Here is a 22719-nt window from a genome sequence, read left to right as displayed (position 1 = left end):
CAGTTCACAGATGTCTTTAGCTTCCAGAAGAGGGAGTTGGGTTTCCTGCCCATTAGTTTTCAGAGCAGGCTGGCTGCTGTTCCCCGAACCTCTCCAGTCCTGGTTTCTTAGGGACTGAGACTTGAAGGGAGCGGCCCAGAGTGGGATATGACCATGATGGGGAGGTGGGATATCGGACCTGGGGGAAGCTCCTCTGCAAATAACTGGGTTTCCACATTGACAGGTTGGGGCATCTGCTTCTTAGAAGAAAAACCCATTGTAAGCTGCCTGCAGGGACTGCTTGCCTGACACAGGCATAGGTGCAAGGTTATATGGAGTTCATAGCTGGCTTTGTTGTCTGCATATTAGACTGGAAGTATTAGCAGGGAGTTGCATATTTCCTACACATGCATTTAGAAACAGATGTTTACATGTGTTTTGTCCATGAAGTGTTTTATACTGTTAGGAAAACTATTTTAACTCAAGTTCTATTTATATACACATCAGCAAACATGAGTTAAAGGCCCTGGATTAGTCCATCACAGGGAGGCCTTCAGTCAAAAGATTAGTTTCCTTCCTCGTGCTGTCTCAAGATAACAGTTTGAGTCTGTATTATCTATACAGCCAGTTGCCTGTTTCCGGTTTCCTGCTCTGTATTTTGCATGTTGCTCATGGGAAATGATATATTTATTTTTCCAAGCTAAGGCACATAGGAGACTCCACCCCACTGAATTCTTTTTTTATTTTGAAATGAGGTTATTTTTAAAATTATTTTCGAATCATCCAAGAATTGAATGTCAGTGGTTAATTTGTTAAAATTGATTACTACACTTGATCTTAACCAAAAGGCTGAGAAACGGCCTTTATAAAATAGATTTAGAAAAGTTTTGTGGCGGTCGGCCTGGTTAAGTCATTTTACAATCATGCTGTCCTATGTTGTAAAGATGCCCTTGTGTATTTCGCAGCTTTACTGTCTAGATACACGCAGGCAGCTTACCTATCCCTTTACAACAACAACAACCAAAAACCCACAAAAGTTTGTAACATTAAATATTTTAGGTTGGCTTCAGACCTCTTTGAATGTGAAAGACAGTAGCACCAAATTGCATTTTTATAATATTTCAGACATTGAGGAACAAGTCCAAGAAATAGTGGAAAGAAGGACTTCCAATGCCAGGCAGTGGTAACAGAACTTCGTGACCTGAGTGTGTGGTTTGGAGCTTCTCTCCTCCTGCCTCTTTACCAGGATCCTCGATCATGATCACTGAGAGACGCCTGGCCCCGGGCTGATTTGTTCCGTAAGGGTTTATTGGGCACCAGGTGTGTAGTACAGCTCTCCACAGGTGTAGCACTGGGCTCTCACCCTTGAGGCAGTTGAGGAGATAAGGCAGTAGATAGATGCACAATATAAAGATAAAGGAGCTGATCGCATTAAATGCTGGTTGCTGGTGCCCCTTAGGATTCTCAGCTAGAAGTGAGCATCTACTAGCCAGGAAGGTGTCCACAACCCCTGCTTCCCCCCACAGCACTGGGTTCACTTTCCCACCCCTGCTTCTGATTCAGCTTCCTGTTAGTGCAGACCTTTGGCGGGGGGTGGGGGGGTGGGCAGCAGGTGAAAGCTCCAAGGATTGTTTTCCTGTCACCGGTGCAGGAGACTTGGCCTGAGTTCCTGGCCGCCCAGCGTTGTCCCAGTCCAGGCATTTGGGGAATGAAACAGTAAATGAGAGTTCTGGCTGCTGTTTTCCTTCTCTCTCAAAAAAAAATTTTTTTTTTTTTTTAGAAATAAATCAAAAAGAAAAGCTGACCATAGCCTGAGTCTTAAAGGAAGGGTAAGAGAAAAGTAAGTGCAGGTAGGAAGAGTGGTGTAAGCAAAGGTGAGTGTGCTAAGCCTAAGACAGGCCTGCTAGGTCAGAGCGCAAAGACAGAGTATCAGGGAAGCTCCCAGATGCAGTTCGCACCGCAGAAGAGCTGCTTGGGACTCAGGAATGCCAGCCGTGGAAGATTGGCTGGGGCTGTTGAAGGTTTTGGTACAGCGGTGCAATCTTTGCAAAACCACTGTTTGGGGAAGATACTGTGGCACGGGTGTTTCAGGTTGACTTAGAATGGGGAGAGAGGTGCTCCTGGAGAGATTTCAGTCATTGATGGTGAGTGGGCCTGAAATCATCCTAATTGTTGTGAATTTTTTTCTTCCAAACACACAAAAATTCATTTTCAAAATGAGTTACTTGGCGCCTGATCCTGTTTTTTTTTTTTTTAAATAATATTTTGTTGATAGTTTTAAACTATGTTGGTTCCCCAGCTAGACTTCTAATGGAGGACAAGAAATCGAATCTGGAAGACATGGAATACTGTATATAGTATTGAAACTGGTTAAATGCTTTGAATTTCTGATTAATCAGTTGGCCAGTTCATGGAATTATCTATTTAAGCAATCAATTACAGGAATATGTTCATGATATGATGGCTTCATCTCTTCTGTTTTTGTTTTTTTTAATTTTTATTTTTGAAATTTATTGTACAATTTTGTATAGTCTGGGATTCCCCTTCCCCCATTTTCAACCCCCCTGATTGATTTTTCCCATAATGTCACAACTCTTCATAAGGAGTTACAAATCTATCAGTCTGCTATTTAATTGTGCCCCGACATTGCTGGTACAGACAATGACAGACAGTTCATCATCCCATTGTCTAAATGTGTCCAACACTTTTGTTGGGAGTCTATCTTTTGTTTGAAAGCAGAGATGCATGTTGCACTGTGTCTTTCACTTCCCAGTAGTATCCATTACTCTACCACCGTATAGTCCAATTTGCATAATGGATTCCTTATATTAGAGAGAACATAGGGTATTTCTCTTTTTGTGATTGACTTATTTCACTGAGCATAATGGTCTCTAGCTGGAACCATCTAGTTGCAAATTGTATAATTTCATTCTTTTGAATGGCTGAGTAATATTCCATGTAGTATATGTACCACAGTTTCTTTTTAGCCACTCCTCTTTGGATGGGCATCTGGGTTGTTTCCATGTCTTTGCTATTGTAGCTTATGCTGCTGTAAATATAGGACTGCAGATCCCCTTCTCATATGTAGTTTTAATTTCTTTTGGGTATATTCCTAAGAGCGGGATAGTTGGGTCATACGGCAGGTTTTACTTCCAATTCTCTGAGCACTCATCTCTTCTGTTATTCTGTTTTTCTTTTTGTAACACCTTTTCTAGTTTGAACCCAAGACTAGCTTTAACTGTTTGACTACACAAAAAAAATATTCAGGATTGCCTCTCTTATTTATGGTAGGCCCTTATCTCAGTACAAAAGCTGATAGTGAATATTCCCTGGCCACACCCACAGCCTAGGCTCCTTGAAAACAAAAGGAATATTTGTTCTCTTCATCTGAGTACAAACTTGTTCTTTAAGGGAATAATGAATTGGGCCTTTGGAGAGTTCCCATTTCATGTCACTTATTTTGCATCAAAAGATGTTCCTTGGCTTCAAACCTTGCCTTGTTCCTGGTCTCCCTCCCTTCCCATCAGCCGTGAATGTTGGGCATTTGGTTAATGTGGTTAGGGTTAGCACTCTGCGCAGAGACCATTGCAGAAAGGTGCTGTACTGTGCGGTCCGTAATGCAGTACCCTTGTATTCACAGTCATTTCCTATCCTGCAACTTGACTTAGGCTCATGGTGTTCACACTGACCCAGACTGGGCCTTGCCCCGTGCTCCTGCCACTGTGGGGTACTGCTCTGCCCCACAGTGGGCCCATTGTGGAATACATGAGTCTGAAGAGGAGAACTTCTACAGCCAGAGAACTAGAGCACGCAGCTCTGAGAATCAAAAAGCTTTGGTTATGAGCGAAGAATGCTGAACCAGGATCACGCCTGTTCTGTGTCCCTGTGGGGATTGCAGTGGAATGCCCGTCCAAGTTGTATAACAGTTTCCCAACCTTGGCACAAATGGTACTTTGTCTTGTGGGGCCTCTGTTCATCAGATGCTATTAATGCCACCCCTTTCCCAAGATGACCATCAAAAATGTCTGTGGACACTGCCGGATGTCCTTGGGGACAAACTCACTGGTGGAGGACATCCTTTCCCTGTGGCCAGGTCAGTGTGGCGCTGGCTAGGGCCATGTCTTCATATCACCATGGTTGCCTATCACTGGAAGCGTGGGGGTGGACCCACCTCCTCTATTGCTCCCAGCACCCCCTCTCACAGCTTGCACCCAGTGACCGCTGCTTGTGCTTGGCCATGCTCCTCAGAACTGTCTTCCACTGTCTGTGCCAAGGGCCTCCCACTCTCCCTCAGGCATCTGCCTATCTCCCCTCCCCACCCTGCTTCCCCTGGCCTGGCAGGGTGGGGAATGCAGGAGTGATGTCATCATCCCTTCCCGGGAAGGGTGGAACAAAGGATGGAATCCCCAAGGACGCATGGCCTGGTCCTCATTTGGGCCCCTGGCAGATTCCCCCCACCCCCTTCCTGTCTCAGAAGTGTTTACTGTCCACCAGGCGTAGGAGACACAGGAACCAGGTGGGCTTTGTGTTTCTGCTCTGTCCGTTTCCTGCTCCTCTGTGTCCTACAAGGTTGTTGGTTCTGCTCTAGTCCCCAGATGGAATCTTCCAGGCCTTTTCCATTGTGTTGATGTGAGTCCAAAGAACTTCAGCCTTACAAGCTTTTTGGTTTTTTTCTTTTTTCTTTTTTTTTTCCTAGCACTCTTAGGTTACCTGGAGCCTGCTCTTGTGAGAAAAATGCAGTAAGGGGACAGGAAGAGAGGTGGTTTTATTTCATTTGTTTGCTTTTCACTTTTATTGTTTGTTTTTAAATGATAACTTTTCTTCCTCTTTTCTTAGCTCCCTTCTAATTTGAGTTTCTGCTACCCAGGCACTCTGGGAAGTCGTGTGTTTTGTTTATCAATTGGGTTCTCAGTGTTTGCCTCTTGAGGCAGAGAAGGCTGGGATGGGGCTGCCGCTGTTTGGAACAGGGCGCTGTGGGTAGGATGTGTCCCACTATCTGAGGCAAGGCCTTGGGCTTTTCTCATGAAGGAATCTGTCTATTCAGAACCTGAAAGAACCCAGAGGTGTTCCCTGAACCAGGCAGGAGCTTCTCTCGAAGGAGTGAGCATGACTGGCCAAAGAACACGTTTTGGGCTTGTTTATTTAGGATTAGTTCCATCCAGGCAGATTTTCTTTCTGATCTTGCTGCCCTGATAGGCGGAGTGTGGTGGTGACTTGGAGTCCCAAAGCCCTTGTTAACAATAACCCAGGATGCCCACCAGGAGCTTCATTAAAGACAACTATGGCACATGAAGGATATTGTGATTTAAACAACTCCAGGGGGTTATGTGCCTCAACAGAGACCATCTGTGATGGGTGCCTGGCCAAAATTCAATATGCTCCACTTTGAACCTGCTTTTCTTAAAGCCGCCAGTCTAGGGCCAAAACTTATGCTCTTCGTGTCACCATCACGGGTATGATTGTGTGGGTAATAATCTGTGGGGTCTTCCCACGTAGCCTACGTAGCTCCTATCGCAGTCAGCAACTGTTCCTCCCCACCCCTTTCTTGTTCCCCCAGTCCTGCCCTTTCTGGTCCTTTGTTTGTGGCTGGCCATTGTCCCTGGGGAAAGGCCCTCTCTCCATCTGGATGGGCTGCTCCTTCAGGGGAAGGCTGGATAGTGAGGAGCTGCCACTGCTGACGACAGCAGGTGGCTGGGTGTCTTGGCAGGTGTCCCAGCTGGCTTGCTTGCCAGGTTGGCATTAGGAAAAGCTCATCCACTGCCATCTCTGCCTTGCTCCCTTTGTGTGGTGGGGTTGCTGGAGATCTCTGCGAAGCCAGCCCAGCACACCGGGCTGATTGTTGTCCCTCTGGCCTGGGAACCCAGGACTGCCAGGCCACCAGACATATCCCTCATCAGCAGGGGTGACATTTTAGGTGACACCCAATGGTTTGGAAATACAGATGCTCTTCAGCTTATAATGGAGTTCCATCCTGCTAAGCCCGTCATAAGCTGATTTTTTGTAAGTTGATAACTGCATGGCATGCATTTAATTTACCATGTAACATAGCTTAGCACAGTTGAGTCTGGGCTGTTTACCTTTGTGATCACGTGGCTGCTAGAAGCCATGGCTTACTGCTGCTTCCCAGCATCAAGAGTACCATGCTGCTTGTCACTGGCCTGGGAAGGATCACAATTTGAAGCATGGTGTCTGCTGAATGTATATCACTTTGCACCATCATAAAGTTAAAAAAAAATGTTACATTGAAACTTCCTAAGATGAGGGCCTTCTGTATCTTGGAGCTGGTTGACTGTCTGTTCTTTGTATGTGTATCAGTTATTTTATTGGTTTGGGTTTGCACTGGAAGGAGTAAGTCTTGGGTTCTGGTGTGGCAAGGGGCAGGTATTGTAGTTCATAGAAGACTTGCTCTGCAGGGTAGTGTGAGTAGGTTGGTATTAAGCACATTCTCTGAATATTCACTCAAGATTTTCTGCTGCCGACAATTAGAATATTTTATAGAGAAAGGAATTTGGAAGTTTTTTTTTTTTTTATGACATCTCAAGGTTCAGTTCTAGAGAGAAGCGTGTATCCAGAGTTTAATACTTTGAATGCAACAGAACTTGATCCCTGAGACTTGAAAAACATGGTATTGTTTCCTGGATCACTTGTAATGTTCCACTATCACATCACACTTCAGATCATAAACCAGCAGTTACCTTTTCATTAAATGGTCCAAGATGGGTGCTAATAGTTGTGTAGTAAGTTTACAAAAGAAGACACCGAGTACAGTGTCCTGGGGCCAGATCTTGGTCTGCCCCGCTGATGCCCAGCACTCCAGCACTGGACCGTGTTGCTGGCTGTGTTCTCTCCTGTCGGCAGTGACATGTGTCAGAGCAGGTGAAGCAGTCGCTGCAAACCAAGGTCTAAGTGAATTTGTCTTGTCAGATGTTGTATCTAAGCCTTGCTGCGTGAAGGAAGCAGTTCCCTGCCACCTCCTGAGCTCTTGTGCAGCATGCCCTTTCATAGATTCTGCACTTCTCCTGGAATCACTTTTTGAAAAAGGAAGAGCTGTTACATATATTTAGAAACTTCACCAGACACTGTAGCTATTGGGCAGGATTGCAGGGGACTCAGTTAGGATCTTTTGCTTCCTGCTGACTCTTAGCAGGCATAGGAGGAGAAAAGGAAGCGGTGGGAGTCTGTGCTGGCAGTAGGCCTAGGGGATCGCAGGATTCCTATAGTCTTTAGGAGAATGACTGTGGTTAAGAGGTGCTAAGGAGAGGTTTCACTGGAGTCTAGTTTTGCTTCCTTCTGTCCGTGGAGTCTGCTGGCACACGCCTGCTGCCACCTGTGCTGTGTGGTTGGTGGTAAAGCGAGCTCTCCTCTGCTTGCAGATGAGCGTGAGGCCGTGCAGAAGAAGACCTTCACCAAGTGGGTCAACTCCCACCTGGCCCGAGTGTCCTGCCGCATCACAGATCTGTACACTGACCTTCGGGATGGACGGATGCTCATCAAGCTGCTGGAAGTCCTCTCTGGAGAGAGGCTGGTAAGTGGGAACGTTGTCAAGGGCCTTGTACCGTGGTTAGGGAAATTTTAATTTTTTTTTTTAGGAATGATGCATGAGCTTGTCTCCTATTTAGTTCTGGAATTAATGATTAATAACTTTTGAAAAGGAGAATCTTGATAAGTAAGATGAATGCTTTGGGGATTTCTCCAATGTCACCTCTGAGTCCTGAGGCATTCTTTAACAAAATGGCCTCTTTCTGGCCTTTTGTGAGGTTCCTGCCTTTGGTCAGAAAGATCCTTTCTGATGTCCCCGTTATACAGTGCAGGAGATTGAAAAAGCCAGGCTCAGGCGCTGGCTCCCAGATGCGTCTGCAGCCCACACCAGATCATGGAATGATTTCTAAAATTATATCTTACTGGTCCTCTGGAAAATCTGAGCCTCCATCTTAGGGTGGCCAGAATTGACTTCAGTGGTCTCTGACATTTTTTTTTTTCTTTTCTTCCCTGGAAGCCTTTCATTTTGGGAGTGGAGGCAGAGGCTTGTGTTTGCTTGTTTCCTTGGGAACAGAGCTCCTGATGAATCCACTCTGCCTTTCCAGGCAGGGAAGCTGTCAGCTCAGGGGGGAAAATTGTATCCCAGAGCTACTGCGGCCTTCTGATGTGACTTCTGTTTATGCACCTTAAACCACAGAAGCTTAATCCAGTCACGGGGACTGACCCAACAGGTTTCGTCTCGCCTTGGTTTCAAAACAAGATGCTCTATTCTACTGAACACTTGGCGTTTCCATAGGTGGCGCTGGGGCCAAGCCAAAGGCTGACGCCCAGGGATAGAGCCCCACATCTGTGGTGACATCACCAGGAAAATATGATGCTGCTTGCTGGTTGCCCAGGCTGCCAGAAAGCCATATTTTTAACTTGATCTCCACCCTGTAACTTGACAGCCTCAGTGGATCTTTCTGCAGACCAACTCGCTCACCAGTTACCACAGCAGAGGGGTCAGGGTTGCACCTGCCCTCTTCTTAGCCCACAGTCACAAGGGTCTCTTCCAGTGTGGCATAAATGGGGCTGGACTTTTCTGTCACAGGACGTACCCATGAGAGATGGAGAGTTCTACCCGTACTCTTTGTTCCCTGAGCTTGCCTTATCTTTTGTTCAGGTTTCTTGGTCAGGCAGACACATTGAGAGGGCCCCTACTCAAACCATGGTAGCTGTAAGAAAGTGGTCGGTGTGTGGTGTGGGGATGGGAGCAATGGGTCAGGGTGCAGAGAGCAAACAGGAGGGCAGCCCTTGATTAGGTTTTGAAGTGAGCCTTGTTTAAGTTAAACTTAGGCTACAATTATTATGATGTGTGAAGCTTTATCATTTTTGCCATCCTTGCTTTGCCCCACTTCTCAATGCTGTTTTTCTTTTTCCTTAACATTTATCTTAGTGTAATTATTAATTTTTTTTTTTGGTGTCTTGAAAGTAGCTTTTAAAAAAATTGTTGAAGGTCATATGGATAGAAAGCAGTGTGAACATTGGTTTTGGTTCAGTAGGGTCCAGTCTTCTGGGCTGTGGGGAGCTAAATATTCACCTTTGACAACTATAATTCTGTTATACCAGGAAGAGTGTGTCCTAAAGAATGTCCCCATAAGTGGGATCGGGGCTGCAGCCATTGTTCTGAACACGGTAACAGAGGTGTTAGGAGGGAGTGAAAAGCAAGCAGCATAAGTCTTAGTTGTACGTGGATACCTCTCACTTCCCTCTTTATTTACGGGAAGAGTGAATTTTGGGGGGAGGGGATGGGGAGACGGAGGTTTGGGAAGTGACCCAGAGATCAGGAGAACAGAGGGAGGAGGGAGGTGGTGAAATAGCCACATCTCCAATCTCTGAGACAGACAGTCAGTGTCAGAAAGCACTTTGTAAACCTCCAGGCACTTCAATTTCTTTTTTATTACCCCATCCCCAGAGCCAGTTAGGGTTAGAGATCCAGCAGTCCAGTTAATCTAGTCCCCAAAACAAAGACACCACAGAATGAGCTAAAGCTCTTGCTCCTTTAAGCCGCAGACTTTCTGCCTCTTTGGCCTTGTGGTCTTGTTGCTTCGTGAAACTCTCTGAAAAGGGCACAAATCACCCTGTGTCATCGGCTGCAGGGACTATCAAGGCCTCATGTCGGAGACACTCCCCGTAGGTGACCTTTTCCGCGCATGCCTGCCCCAGAGGATCCTTGTACATTCAGATTCCAAAACTAATGAGCTTCCAGGCTTAGGTGAAGTCATGTCCACAGCTAAGTGTGTCATCAGATAACATTCAGCTAGCACTGGCTTTTCTGCACTGGTGACCCAAAACCCTGCCTAGGACAAACTACGCTCCATCTGGGGCTGCATCTCAGGCAGGCCAGAATTGGCAGTCCTAGCCCTTAAATCACCAGTTTGGCTGTAGGCAGTAGATAAACGTTTGAGGGATCAGATTATCCAAATTTACTTCACTAATAGTCTCTTAAAGCCAGTTCCTACACAGAGGAGAAAACTTGGGCTTTTTTTTTTTAAGTGAATAGTCAGAGAAACAATTATTTAGATATTCATAGAATTCTACCCTACCCCAAATATTGGTAGTTAGATTCAGTCAGGTTAGAAGTAAGCATTTGGGCTGTGAAGAAACTTTACTTTGACCCTCTGGAGAATGTTGAAGGTAGAAACCCCCCCCACCACCTCTGGTGCTGGCCCAGGCACGATGTCTATTAGAGATAGCTATGCCACTTTCTGTCTCACTTGTGCCAGTTCATGGAGCAGTGGGATCATGATGGAGCCGAGCCAGGAATCTAACAAACTACATAGAGAAGAAAGCAGAATTGGGGGCTGGCACTATAGAATAGCTGGTTGAGCTGCCAGCTGTATTGCTAGCATCCTGTATAGGTGCTGGTTCAAATCCTGGCTGCTGCACAGTTCCAGACTAACTCCCTGCTAATGTACCCAGAAAAGCAGCAGAAGATGGCTCAAGTACTTGAGGAGACATGGATGAAACTCCTGGCTCTGGGCTGTGGGAAGGTGGTGGTGGTAAACCATGAAATGAAAGACATACACACACTCTCTCTCTTTCCTGTCTCTTTGCCTGACACTCTGCCCTCTAAAGAAAGTAAGTAAACCTTTATAAAAAGCAAATAAACAAGAAAACCATTTCTTTCAAATAGCTTGCCCTGAAGTCACTGTGGACTATGAATCTTCTTACAGGTCTAGTTTTTTTTATTTTAATTTTTTAAAATATTTTGACAATCTTTACATAGTTAATTAGGGTAAAAAGGTTCAAGGGCTACAGGAAAGTGAGTAAGACTATTATTTTTCCATATTATTTCCTTCATGTTTAAAGGGGGGTGTTAAGGGAGAAGGCCCACCCGATTTCCCACCCTCCCCAGATCCTGGATGTAGGGTATGCGCTGAGGTTCTTGCTCAGGTGGTTTTGATATTTCAATAGTTAACCTCCATGAAAAAATATAAACCCATCTTGCTTGGTGTGATGGCTCAGTGGCTAAATCCTTGCCTTACATGTGCTTGGATCCCATATAGGTGAACCTTTATGTCATAGCTGCTCCACTTCCCATCCAGTTCCCTGCTTGTGGCCTGGGAAAACAATCAAGAATGGCCAAAAGCCTTGGAACCCTGTACCCAGTGGGAGACCTGGAAAAAGCTCTTGGCTCCGGCTTTGGGTCGGCTCAGCTCTGGTTATTGAGGCAACTTGGGGAGTGAACCAGAGGATGGAAGATCATTCTCTGTCTCTCCTTCTCTCTGTAAACCTGCCTTTCTAATAAAATGAATAAATCTTCTCTCACTCTCTCTCACACACACACGCTGTACTTCAGTACCTGAATGGCAAGTGAAAGTGTGAGCACAGTTTCTGACTGGGCCTGAAGTTCCTGTCCAGACTGGGATGTGACTTGAGGGGGTCACAGTTTGCCCCCCACCCTCCAACCCCCCAGTAGCCCTGGCATTTGGCAGGAGAGTGTCCTCAGGCCTGCACTTTGAAATCATGCCCACAGGAGATGACCCAGGATAGGCGCATACCTGCACCTGCCACTTCCCTGCTGGGCCTCTGCAGAGAAGGATGATTTTGAGTGAGACAAATGCAGACAGGGACAGAGCGAGGATTTCCACGTCCCTCTGCCTTTGCTTAGCCTCTCCCATTCCCAGTCACAGTTACCATTGGGCTTTGCTTGCCTTCTGTTTTCTGGTATTCTGTCTTGTTACTCTGTTTATCAATCTGTAACAAGGGAAGGCATCCTCTGAGAGGCGATGTGGGGGAAGGGCAGGGGAGGCGTTAAGTCCAAAACAGGCTGAGCTAGGTGGAGAAGATGGATTTACTATTGAGACTGGTTAAGCCTTAAATCCCACATTGAACTGCTCTGAGAGAAGTTTTTGTTTTGTTTCTTTCATAAAACCTTTCTAAAGAAAGACCCGTACAAGCATGTGCTTGTTGAAACAGGATTTTGTGGACTGGCCACAGAACCTTGTTGGTGTTTCCCTGTTGGTTGTGTGGGAGAATGTACAGGTTCAGCCACAGAAGATTTCACTCCCTTGGTAAATCCAAGCAAGTCCAGTGGCTCAAAGATGCAGAATGAAATAACAGTCCCAGGCAGTGCCTGGTAAAGGGTCAGGTGACTGGCCTCAAAGCCTCAAGCAGAGGAAATGAACCCTTCCAGAAACCTGGGTAGCTAGTCCAGGAGGAGTGTTTCGGCCATAGAGAGCCAGCTGAGGCTGGGGCTGAGCATCGGCTATGAGCAAAACAGCAGGCATCAGCATCACCTTGGACTCCACAAAGGGGACATTTAGGATTGGACTTCTGGGCAGGTGGTGCGGGGCGGGTTTCTTGACTGACGTGAAATTGGTTTTTAGAAAGAGCAATGCAGCCACCTCAATATGTGTTACTTTTCATGTTTCCCACACAGTGTCTTGCATGCTCTCGTTTGGCTTTGGCAGACTAACAGCCAGGGCAGTTTGCAGTCCCTTTATCACAGAATGAAGAAGCAGTTAGCAGTGACCTGCCCAAGGTCAGGGTTACTAGGACATGGTCTAACGGGGTGTGGCGGACTCTAGTGCACCCCACCCTGTCATCTGTTGGGTCCTTCTATTCCTGTTGTGATCCCTGTTTGCTGTAGGGAAGAATGCTCCTTAGGAGTGGTCTCCATCCCAGCCAGGGAGGAGACAGACTGGATCCATTGGAACACCATGCTGTGTTCCTTGTTTAACTCTCTTTCAGATGGACAAGAATTGCTGACTCTCTTTCAGAAAGTTTATAGTTGGGAGTGTGGGGAGGAGCTTGGGAGGCTAGTGTGAAATGAGGTTGGCTATATTCTGTATTAGAAGAGACTTGGAATCCTATCCTACTCATGTTTGAATGTGTGTTGTGAAAATTTCTTCCTGATTGAAAGACAAAAGAGTAAGCTAGTGTCTGTTGCATCTGTGTGCCAAAGCTGGTTGCTATTTTTTGTTTGTAAGTCCGCGGCGGCGTGGGGAGTGATATTGCCAATCGTGTAGGTGTGGGGCAGGTTAACTTCTTTGAACATCACAACCCTTGGAGTCATCTCTCTAGCTGGTATCAGGGTTGCTTTGGATACCATGGAGAAAGAGGGAATGGAGATTATAGGGCGGCCTAGGTCTCCAGGCAGCTCCCAGAAGGCCCTGCAAAAACCCTCCGTGTGTCTTCCTCTCCTGTCTGATGGGTGGGCACCTGCAACCCAGGGGCCATAGAGGGACTATGAAGCCATTTCATCTTGCTTCTCAAGACAAATGCAGGTGGCACCTGAAATTCAATAAATCCTAAAGCAGGCTGATTTTTAAAAAACATAATAATGGTATAAATATAATGATGGTATAAATACCCAAATGGCTCTTGACCCCCCCAAAACTAACCAAAATTTACCTACCTAGAATTAAAACAAAGATAAAATCAGTGACTGTAACCAAAATCCTGCCACTATGTTTGCCCCATAGTCCTGCCAATCCTGACACCATCTCCAAGCTGGGTAGGCAGCTGGAGCAGAGCCTAGGGCCTGGAAGAAACCTTGCAGCTCTGGCCTGCTCTTCCAAGGGCTTTGGCCTGCAGGGGAGCTGCGCCCAGGCTGCATTGCTCCTCAGAGGCCAGAGTTAGACTGAACCACTTGAGCGAGCAATGAGGACCATGTTTTCAGGTGCTAGAGGTGGTTGTTGAGCCCTGTAATTCTCTCTCCTCTTCTGGAATCAGAGAGAATATGGCTTTGGGATAGAGCTATGATTGATAAAGATTTGAGTCTAGAAAAGGACCTTGGGGAGGGCAATCAGGGAAAACTGCAAGAAAAAGAAGAGGAAGGAAGGACAGAAGAAGGAAGATAAGAGAATATAGTGCAAGGAGAAGGAAAGCGAAACTTTAGCAGATGACTCCATAGAGGATCTATAAAAATGGGCATTTCCTGCATGGGTGCTGCCTTCCACTCCACAAAAGCCCCTGGGCTCCAGGTTCCGGCAGTCTCATGGAGCTTTGTCTCCGCATGAATGGCATTTCCGACTGTCCCATCAGTAGCCACACAGGACAGAAGTGCACACGTTACCGTGGGAACGGAACCCTGTCATCCTAGGAATCTGAGGATGGTTTAAGGGAGGCAAGACCAGCAACACCCCCTTCCTTGTGGAATGCACCACTCATGGGGGAAGCTTCAGAACATGTTTATTACTGAGATACATCCCCCATCCCCACCATGCCATTGTGTTTGGCTTTCCATTGTTATCTCTTCCTTTTGAGAACCTGAAAGTTAGTGATACAAAAATAGCTCTTCAGAGGAAAGCGCACAGAAAGAGAGAGAAACTGCCAGATGAGAACCTCCTACTCCTGTCATGTGGAAGAAGTTTGCCATGCTTTCTGGTTCTTGATATATCGTAGAGATCGTGAGCTTTGGAGTTGACCACGTCTTAATGAACCGGCCAAATCATTTCACTGCTCTGAGCCAGCGTCCTTGTCTGCAATGGCAGGAATAAGAATTCTAACAATTCAGGGTTGCCGTGAGGATTCGTGTGCCCCCAGCTGTAAACCGCACACTACCGAGAGGCAGTTGCTCAGGAAACGGCAGCCGGGCATGTTGAGATCCTGAAAGCTGTGTGTCCAGCCGCCGTGTTCCTGTGGATGACGTGGACAGCCTTGTCACCTCTTAGGGCTCTGCCTGGTTACTGCTGCTTACACTCCCCCAGGTGTTTCAGGAGTCCTCTCAGAAGCAGGCAGACATTGAGACATGTGACCTGATGTACTAACTTTGAGCTTCAGTCCTGGTTCTTGTTCTTCCTCGTGTTCTACGTCTTGTTCATTCTTTTGTTTTCTGGGGCGGTTGAAACGTTAACTGAAGCTCACTCAGCTTCAGAGGACTGAAACAAGAGTGTTCTGAAAATTCAGAGGTGGTACAATGAGGCAGGAAAGCAGATCTCCCGGTCCCTTCTGCCATGCAGTAGTATTCCTAGGGTTAACTGCTAGTTGCGTAGCACCAATAATGTTTACTTAATAGCTCCCTGCAAGCCATGCCTTTCAGACCTTGTTTCCTGACTAAGTTTTGAAGTTTACAGTTCTTAAAATGTGGACGTCACAAGGGTCACCCTTGGGGCATCTTGACATCCTCTTTCCATCTCGTCCCATCCCTGCTCCCTTGGAACACTGCCAGGCTCACTTTGCTCTGCTCTCCTTTCTCCCCCGCCCGGCATTTCATCTGATGGTCTTGGACTAAAGTGCAGTAAGAGCATCATCATTATACTCGTCTTTGGGCATCTCCTCTTCTGATTTTGCAGCTGCCTCTCAGTTGATTTGTATCTGCATTTCTGCCACCTTTAGATTTGTTGTCTACAAGGAGGTGTGTGATTTTTTTTCAAGCAGTTCGAAAGGAGAGGAAGGAGAGAGTCCTCATGTTTGTTAAGTATAAGGTGGGGGAGAGAAATGCTTGAAGTGCCTTTTGTTGGTAGAGATGCCCTAGGTTTGAGAACACTGCAGCAACTGTTTCCCATTTCATGCAGAGCAGCCCTGTGAGATGATTGTATTATCCCTCAGTTATAAGTAAATTTGGGATGTACCAATTTGCCAACAAGTAGGGAAAATTACAAGTTGAACTTGAAACTTTTGCTTGACAGGCAGAGGTCTCTCGTCTCTCTCTCTCTCTCTCTCTCTCTCTCACACACACACACACACACACACACACACACGGAGAGGGGTGGAGGGGTGGGACAGAGCGTGGGCAAGTCCAGAGAGATCTTCTGTCTGCTGATTAACTTTGTCAAATGCCCACAATGGAAATGGGCTATTCGCAATACAGAAGCCAGGAGCTTCCTCCAGATCTCCCATATGGATGCAGGGGGCCTAAGAACATGGATCATCTTCCTCTACTACTTTCCCTCGGCTATTAGCAGGGCGCTGGATCACAAGTGGAGCGGCCAAGTCGAGAACCCAGTGTCAGATGAGTTGCTGGCAACTGAGGCTTCAGGTTTACCCACTATGACATAGAGCTGGCCTGAAATCAGTCATTATTTTCTATACCAAGTAGCCCATAAAAAGCCTGTTTTGTAGCTCTGGTTGTTTCATGCGTAATGTTTTAAAAGATGTGAAGCCTACCAACAGTAGGAAAATTTAAACATGTGAAACATTAGGGAAGAAAGCAGAGCTCTGCCGGCCTCTCCCGTGTCTGCTGCAGCTGGCTTCTCCTGGCTGGCAAGATGTCTTCCATGTGAGGGATGCATCCTCTAACTGCAGTTGGGGCGCTGGCTAGTCTGGTGCATAGACACTGCTGTGAGAGCAGAGAAAAAGCCCCTGTGGTGTCACAGTTGATACACCAACCTTTTTACTCTAAGCTCAGCCAAGTTTTAACCAGCAGTTTCATTCAGTCAGGAAGCTGAATATGAGAAAAGTGAGAGGCTGCTGCAAACAGACAGTGTTTCAGCAGCAAGGAATGATAGCTGTTCCGAGAGATGGTCAGGAAGGACAAAGAACCCCCAGGAGAAGCAGGCGCTAAGTGGTGTGACCTCTTCCTTATCATGAGGGAAGTAGCTGGGCTCCCTATACACACCTCTATACACCACCTGTGTCTGTAGCCGGGAGTCTGAGGATGCCTGCCAAGGTGGCTGGCCTGCCAGGACCATGGGTGTGCCTCTGAGAGCACATCGGCTATGCCAGCCTCACACAATGTGTGCAGAACTAGGTTGCAGGAGTTCAGACTAAGCATGCTTCTCTCTCTTCTGTGTCTGACCTTTCTGTGCCTCAGTGGATTGTCTGATTTTTGATGTTATCTTATCACTTGGCATAACATGAATAACAAATACTAGCCTTTTGCACATACTTGAATTAAATCGGTTTTGAGCTTTCTAAAAAAAAAATGTCTGCCTGCCCCTGCCTTGGAAGTAAGGAAACCTATCATAATGCAGTGGAAAAACTCTGCATTTTTAGAGATATTTCTTTCTCATTTGCTAGTTGAAAATAGAATTTAGAATTTACAACTGTGATAAGGCCTCTACTTACAATCTGATTCAATATCTGTTCTTGCTTGATCTTTCCTGTAGAAGAAAGTAACCACAACAACAAAATCTTAAGACTGAGCAGACTCAGGTACTTGTTACCCAAATAACCTTCCTTTCTGAAGTTTCCCATCCAGCCAGTCACTGAGGAGCAGAGCAAAATGTGAGATACTAGTGTAGGCCAGCTGCTGCCTTTAGCTGGATATGCCCAGGGGCTGCACACCTGACCATCCCTCCGCGTGAGGCCAGCTTAGAGCAGGGGTCAGACCTGGGTGATGAGCTTCCCATGTGCACGCTCTGTGCTTAGAAGTGACCCAGAGGCCTCTGGGAATACAGCAGAGCTTCATAATAAAGCATCATGCCAACTCTCACAAGGCCAGCCAAGTAACAAGAGCAGTACAAGGGACAGCAGCCACGGTTAGAAGGTGATGATTTGTTCCTGAGCTCCATGATCCAGACCATTGATGCGTGGAGTTGCAAGGAGTAAGAGACCCATGAGAACTGGGTAGTAGGTGATGTCTCCAGGATGGAAAGACATGTCTTGACTTGAGCCTTGGGAAGTGGGAGTGGTATAGTGAGATAGCTGGGGAGCTAGGACATGGCTGGCCGTGTCAGCCAGCCTCTGTGCATTCTTTTGTGGGGCTGGGTGTGTGATTCCTTGATAATGGCTTTGAGAGGTGGTGACATTGCCCTGAGGTGTACTCTCTACTACAGGGAGGCATGGGAGGGATGGAACCAGGGAGCGAGCGCATGGGTTTGATCTGGCTTGGGCCCAAGTCTGTAACACAGAACTGGTGAAAGTCTCATGCATGTGAACATACTAGGGACACACACACACTCTGTTTAGTGTACAGTTCATCGTGGCAGATAGATTTAGTTTGGATGTACATAGTGCATATTTAAAGAGGACATAGTAGAGCTGTAGTAGTGTGTGTAGTATGTACATGTGCATCTTTTGTTTAACATTTTGCTCTTTTGAGAACTTCTTTTAGATTATAACCCAGTGGAGTAAAAAGAAGAAATGTTCTAGGTCCTCAGATGAGACGCCTCTCGTGCTTGCCCTCTTCCTAGCAAGCCTCAGCCTTTTGCCGTTTCTCCACCTGCCTTGCCAAACCACCACTTGGAAACTGTCCTGCTTGGGTGGCGTGCCCCTTGCTTTATTTTGAACCAGCCTTAGGAACAGGTGGCAGACTGCTTGTTACATTTGAAGTAATCACAAATCGCTGAAAGGTGTTTTGTCAGTCATGCAAGGAAATAGCATGGACAACGACAGTAGCATTGAAAAGCCTTCTTAAACTGTATTTTCTTTTCTATAACCTTGTAGTTTCTGTGCCAACTTGTAAATTGTGGAGCTTCCACAATTAAACAAATCTCTCAGAGGAGTAATTTTTTACCATCCCTGCAAGTGAACATTTCTGACTTTTGGATGAATACTGTTGGCCATGTGAGCATGTGTAGCTTTCAGAGTTTTGGGTTCAGGTGAGAGAGCTGTATGAATAGGCGTATGTGGCTCTGGAACGTCGGCCGCCCTCTGGCTCAATGGGTAATCTCTAACCCCTGTGCGCTCTCCCCTCTCCAGCCAAAACCCACGAAGGGCCGGATGCGCATCCACTGCCTGGAGAACGTGGACAAGGCTCTGCAGTTCCTGAAGGAGCAGAGAGTCCATCTTGAAAACATGGGGTCCCACGACATCGTGGATGGGAACCACCGGCTGACCCTCGGCCTCATCTGGACCATCATCCTGCGCTTCCAGGTGAGGGACTCGGCCCAGGACAGCCCAGCCCCTCGGGGGCTGGCCACCTCCTTCCAGAGGGCCCCAGGGAGACCATGTTGAAATAGCGTCTGAGTGTCTGGTGTGTGGAGTTCTGTGCCCTTTGCTGCCCTGCAGGCATGTGGATGCTGCCTGTCCCTGGCAGCTGTGCTCCTCCCAGATGGGACCCAGGGGCACTGTCTGCATGTGTTTCCAGGCTGCCCACCACTTCCCCAGGCACCATGAGATGTGTGCTCTGGGCCACTCAGTGTTCCAGGACAGAGATAGAAGGCTGATGGCTAAGGCTAGCTCACCAGCATGAAACCAGACCTCCTGTGGGTGTAACACAAAGCACAGAATATTTTAAGAGCCGCCACTGAGGGATGTGGTACGTGCCTGGGCTCCATCCTCACCTTCGCATTCTCTCCTTTGAATGTGAGGAAATCCTTTTTGGGAAAAAAGCACAAACATCTTTACTGTTGAACTCAGAGTGGTTTTGCAGGTTTCACTGCACCTATGGAAAGGGCTGTAAGTGCACAAGCATTTGGAGCCAGAAGGTGCTCTCAAGATCACTTTGTCCAGTTCTTTCACTTTATGAGGACACCCAAGAGAAGTTTTGGAGCCTTGTCCAGGAGTCCACAGCCAGTCAGGGCCACACAGGGTGTTTCTGATCTCAGAAAAGGTATGGACAGGGCCATACCTTGCACCTGCTTAGCAGTGCTTCCTGCAGGTACCTGCCTCATCCCCAGGCTTTTCAGTTAAAATCTGAAGTGACACTGTACTGTCAGGTGACTCCATGAACAAGCACCCTGGCAATGCTAGATCCTCGGGCACCATGTTCCCTCTGCCATTCCTTCTCCTTCCACTGTTTTGATTAAGAGCTCCCTGATTGTTTTCTGAGTTAAGAACCCCTCTCCCCCCGCCCCCCCCCCCACACACATACAGAAAAGGAAAAGGAATAGTCAAATTATTCCAGTCTCTGTTCTCTTACTGAAACCAGCCTTTTCCCTTTTCACATCCTTGAGGAATAGGCTGGAGTTTCTGCACCCTTCCTGGTAGGCATGTCTGGAAGGAAGGCTAATGTAGAGTCATAGAAAGAATTCGCACCCCTGATTTGCTGGTCGTGTGGTGCTGTGGGAAAGCGTCTTAGTTCAGGTTCCCGGGCCAGCCCCAGTGGTCCCAGTGATGTAGGCTTCAGGAGGGACCTGCTATGGAAAAATGACATCACCAAGTGGTATTCATTATAGCCATGGAGGGGGAATTTTTTTTTTTCTCATACAAGAACTGTGGTGCAGGTTCCTGTCATCTAGTTCCCAAGTGAAATGGAATGAATGCCACTGGATTCAGTAATGATTGCTGCTGTGTGTGTTACAGCAGAGGTGAAGTCAGCAGGACATTCCCACATCTCCAGCCCTCATTGCCCCATGCAATATTGTATTGCTGTCGCCTCCGGCCCATAGTAATCAGAGCATGCAAGGGCATCCTGCTTGTGGCCTCTCTCATCAGCGGGTCAGTGCCTGTGTCAGGGAGCTGGCACACTTGGCCCTTTTCAGGGTTTTCAGGGTTCTCAGCGTGAACTAGGTTGAGTCATTGACTAATTAGCTTCCTGCCAGCTTTCCTTTTTCTATGCCTCACCCTGTAAATGCTGATGTGCGCTTTCTCCCTTTCCTTTGAGGCAAGAAGCTCGGGCTGCTGATGTTACTGCTTGGCCTGCAATGGTGGTGTCTTACATGACTCCACTTCCTCCAACAGCTTTATTAAATCGTCACCTGCTCCACAAATTGGTGTTGATTTCTGCGTCAGCCAGCGCCCAGCACACGTTGTGTCACCTTGGCGAAACTTCCCTGTGTGTCTACAGAGGTGTCCTCTGTTCCCCAGCTCCTGAATATAGTTGTCATGTGTGTGTTTGGACACACACGTATGTGTGTGTCTGTTTTCTGCCCATAGCTCTCAGGACATGACTATTCTGTATCTGCATAGCAGATACCTGTTAGATACTGGAGGGTGACACAGACACACAGGGGTTTTGCTTGCTGGTTACTTAAAGATGGTGAGAGAAATTGGCAGTCTTCGGGTCCGCCTAGTCTGAACAGGGGACCACTGTCTTCTTTCAGAGGGTAGGTAGGCTCTGGAAAGGGATGACCTTATTCCCCCAGCAGTATAGGAAAGCTGATACAGTCCCAGCCTGCCTTCCTGGCATGAGGGTGAATCTTTTTATATTCATTTTCTGTGCATGAGCTAATGATTCTAATTATAGAGTTTGGAGCTTACGCAAATTTAGACTTTTTATTGTTACCACAATTAAATATGCATAATCTTTAAAAGAGTTTAGTTAGTGCACTTCTTGGTTGAAAACTTCTCACCTTTCAGTATTATAACTCAGTACTTTGTCCCTCTTAACTTTTTCAAAAAGAATTTTGAGAAGCGTGTCTGTATTGCGTGAATGAAGGGGCTAGGGGCTACAGAGAAGTCTGGGTTGGGAGTGGTTAGTGCTGGAAGGTGATGGATGCCCTGGGCCCACACACCCTTCATTCCCAACACACATCCTGTATTATCTTTACAAAAGATTTGTTATTAAAGACAAAAAAAATCCTTAGAGCACTTGTGTGAGGTCACATACCAAGGTGTCTGACCCCTGATCCAAGAAGCACCATTCGTGGGTGCCATGGCATTCATGAAGCTCAGCACTGGGTGTTCCTCATTGTCACACCTAAGCACACAGCAGCACCGTGAGCTGGCCACTGTGTACTGCCATTCCTCAGATGGCAAAGCTGAGGAGCTCACCCAGGGACACACAACATGTGGTAGAGCTTCTTTTGACACCGAGAGAGAGACTGGCTTTGGTGTCAGGAGCCCAGGCATGTTGTAGAATGTGTACACACTGTGGAAGTACAGCATTCAAGCACCCTCTTTTCCTACAAGTTTGGGTCCATTTTCATAAAACAGTGCACACAGTATACTTGCCGTTAAAGGTTTCCACCTGGTATCGAAGATGTTTGCTTATGAAAATCTGAACTTAATGTTTTCCTGGGGTCTGGTGAGGTTCCAGGGATACCGTGTTAACCGCCGTGGGCTCTCTAGACCCTAAATGACCCTAAATGACCTCCCACAGATCCTAGAAAGTCATACGGATCAGCCACCTTCCTTTCAGCCTCATCTCGGTGCAAAGTAGAAAACCCAGTTCTGGCTGATGTTTCTGAGCCAAGCCCTAGCCAAATAGAGCAATGTTCACAGACCCCGAGAGTAGGTAGTCTACAGAGCAGGCATGGAGTCTGTGTAGCCCTGTCTTTCTGAGTGACCCATTCAGGTGTCTAATATTCTTTTTTGACTCTTAGATCCAGGATATCAGTGTGGAAACTGAGGACAACAAAGAGAAAAAGTCTGCCAAGGACGCTTTGCTGTTGTGGTGCCAGATGAAGACAGCTGGGTGAGCATAAACTCAGGAGGGTCAGGGTTGCTGTCTCCAGGGTGAGGTTGGCGCTGTGTGATCATCTCTTAGAAGGTGGTGACAAGCGTCCTTTCCTCTGGTTCCGTCGAGAAGTCTCGCTGGCTTGTAAGCAGTGGGCAGGTTGACATGTCGGCTGGTTCCCAGAGTGGAGGGAGTTGTGATTTGTGCTTTGAACCCGTCACAGCTCTACAGTCAATCCCATTCACATTGTTAAGGAAACCCCATAAGGGCGGGCATTTGCTGCAGTAGTTAAGACGCCACTTTGTTTTGTCTGCATCCCATATCAATGCCTGGAACTGAGTCCTGCCTCTGCTTCCAATTCAGACTTCCTGCTAATGCTTAACCCCGAGGCAAAAGTGATGGCTCAAATAACCTGGGTCCCCTGCCACGCTTGTGGAAAACCTAGTTTGGGTTCTAGGTTCTGGCTTTGCCCAGGTCTAAACCCTTCCACTGCAGGTAAACGAACAAAAATAAATCAGAAAGCTTCAAGGAACATTGAATTTTGAATTTTTAAAATCCAGGAAGCATTTTTAAGAATCACATCTGTAACATGTAAAAAATGAGTGTGGATA

At 46.9% G+C, this 22719-nt stretch overlaps 1 protein-coding gene across 4 annotated transcripts in view; it reads left to right on the top strand.

The window, feature by feature from the left end:
- The window catches only part of SPTBN1 (spectrin beta, non-erythrocytic 1), a 185345-nt gene that overhangs the window by 112889 nt on the left and 49737 nt on the right, over positions 1-22719 (top strand). For 3 of the 4 annotated variants that reach the window (XM_040993465.1, XM_040993466.1, XM_040993468.1), the window contains 3 exons: positions 7353-7504; positions 18529-18702; positions 22035-22126. In XM_040993465.1, the coding sequence (XP_040849399.1) occupies positions 7353-7504; positions 18529-18702; positions 22035-22126 (418 nt within the window). Of the gene's footprint in view, positions 1-4484; positions 4609-7352; positions 7505-18528; positions 18703-22034; positions 22127-22719 lie in introns of those variants that run through there. The other variant, XM_040993467.1, reaches the window with a different exon arrangement.

This window comes from Ochotona curzoniae, unplaced genomic scaffold (assembly GCF_017591425.1).
Source record: "Ochotona curzoniae isolate NIBS_2020 unplaced genomic scaffold, NIBS_Ocur_1.0 contig_883, whole genome shotgun sequence".
In the NCBI taxonomy this organism is placed as follows: Eukaryota; Metazoa; Chordata; class Mammalia; order Lagomorpha; family Ochotonidae; genus Ochotona; species Ochotona curzoniae.
Note: the sequence above shows the minus strand (reverse complement) of the source record. Positions and strands in the feature narration are given on the sequence as shown.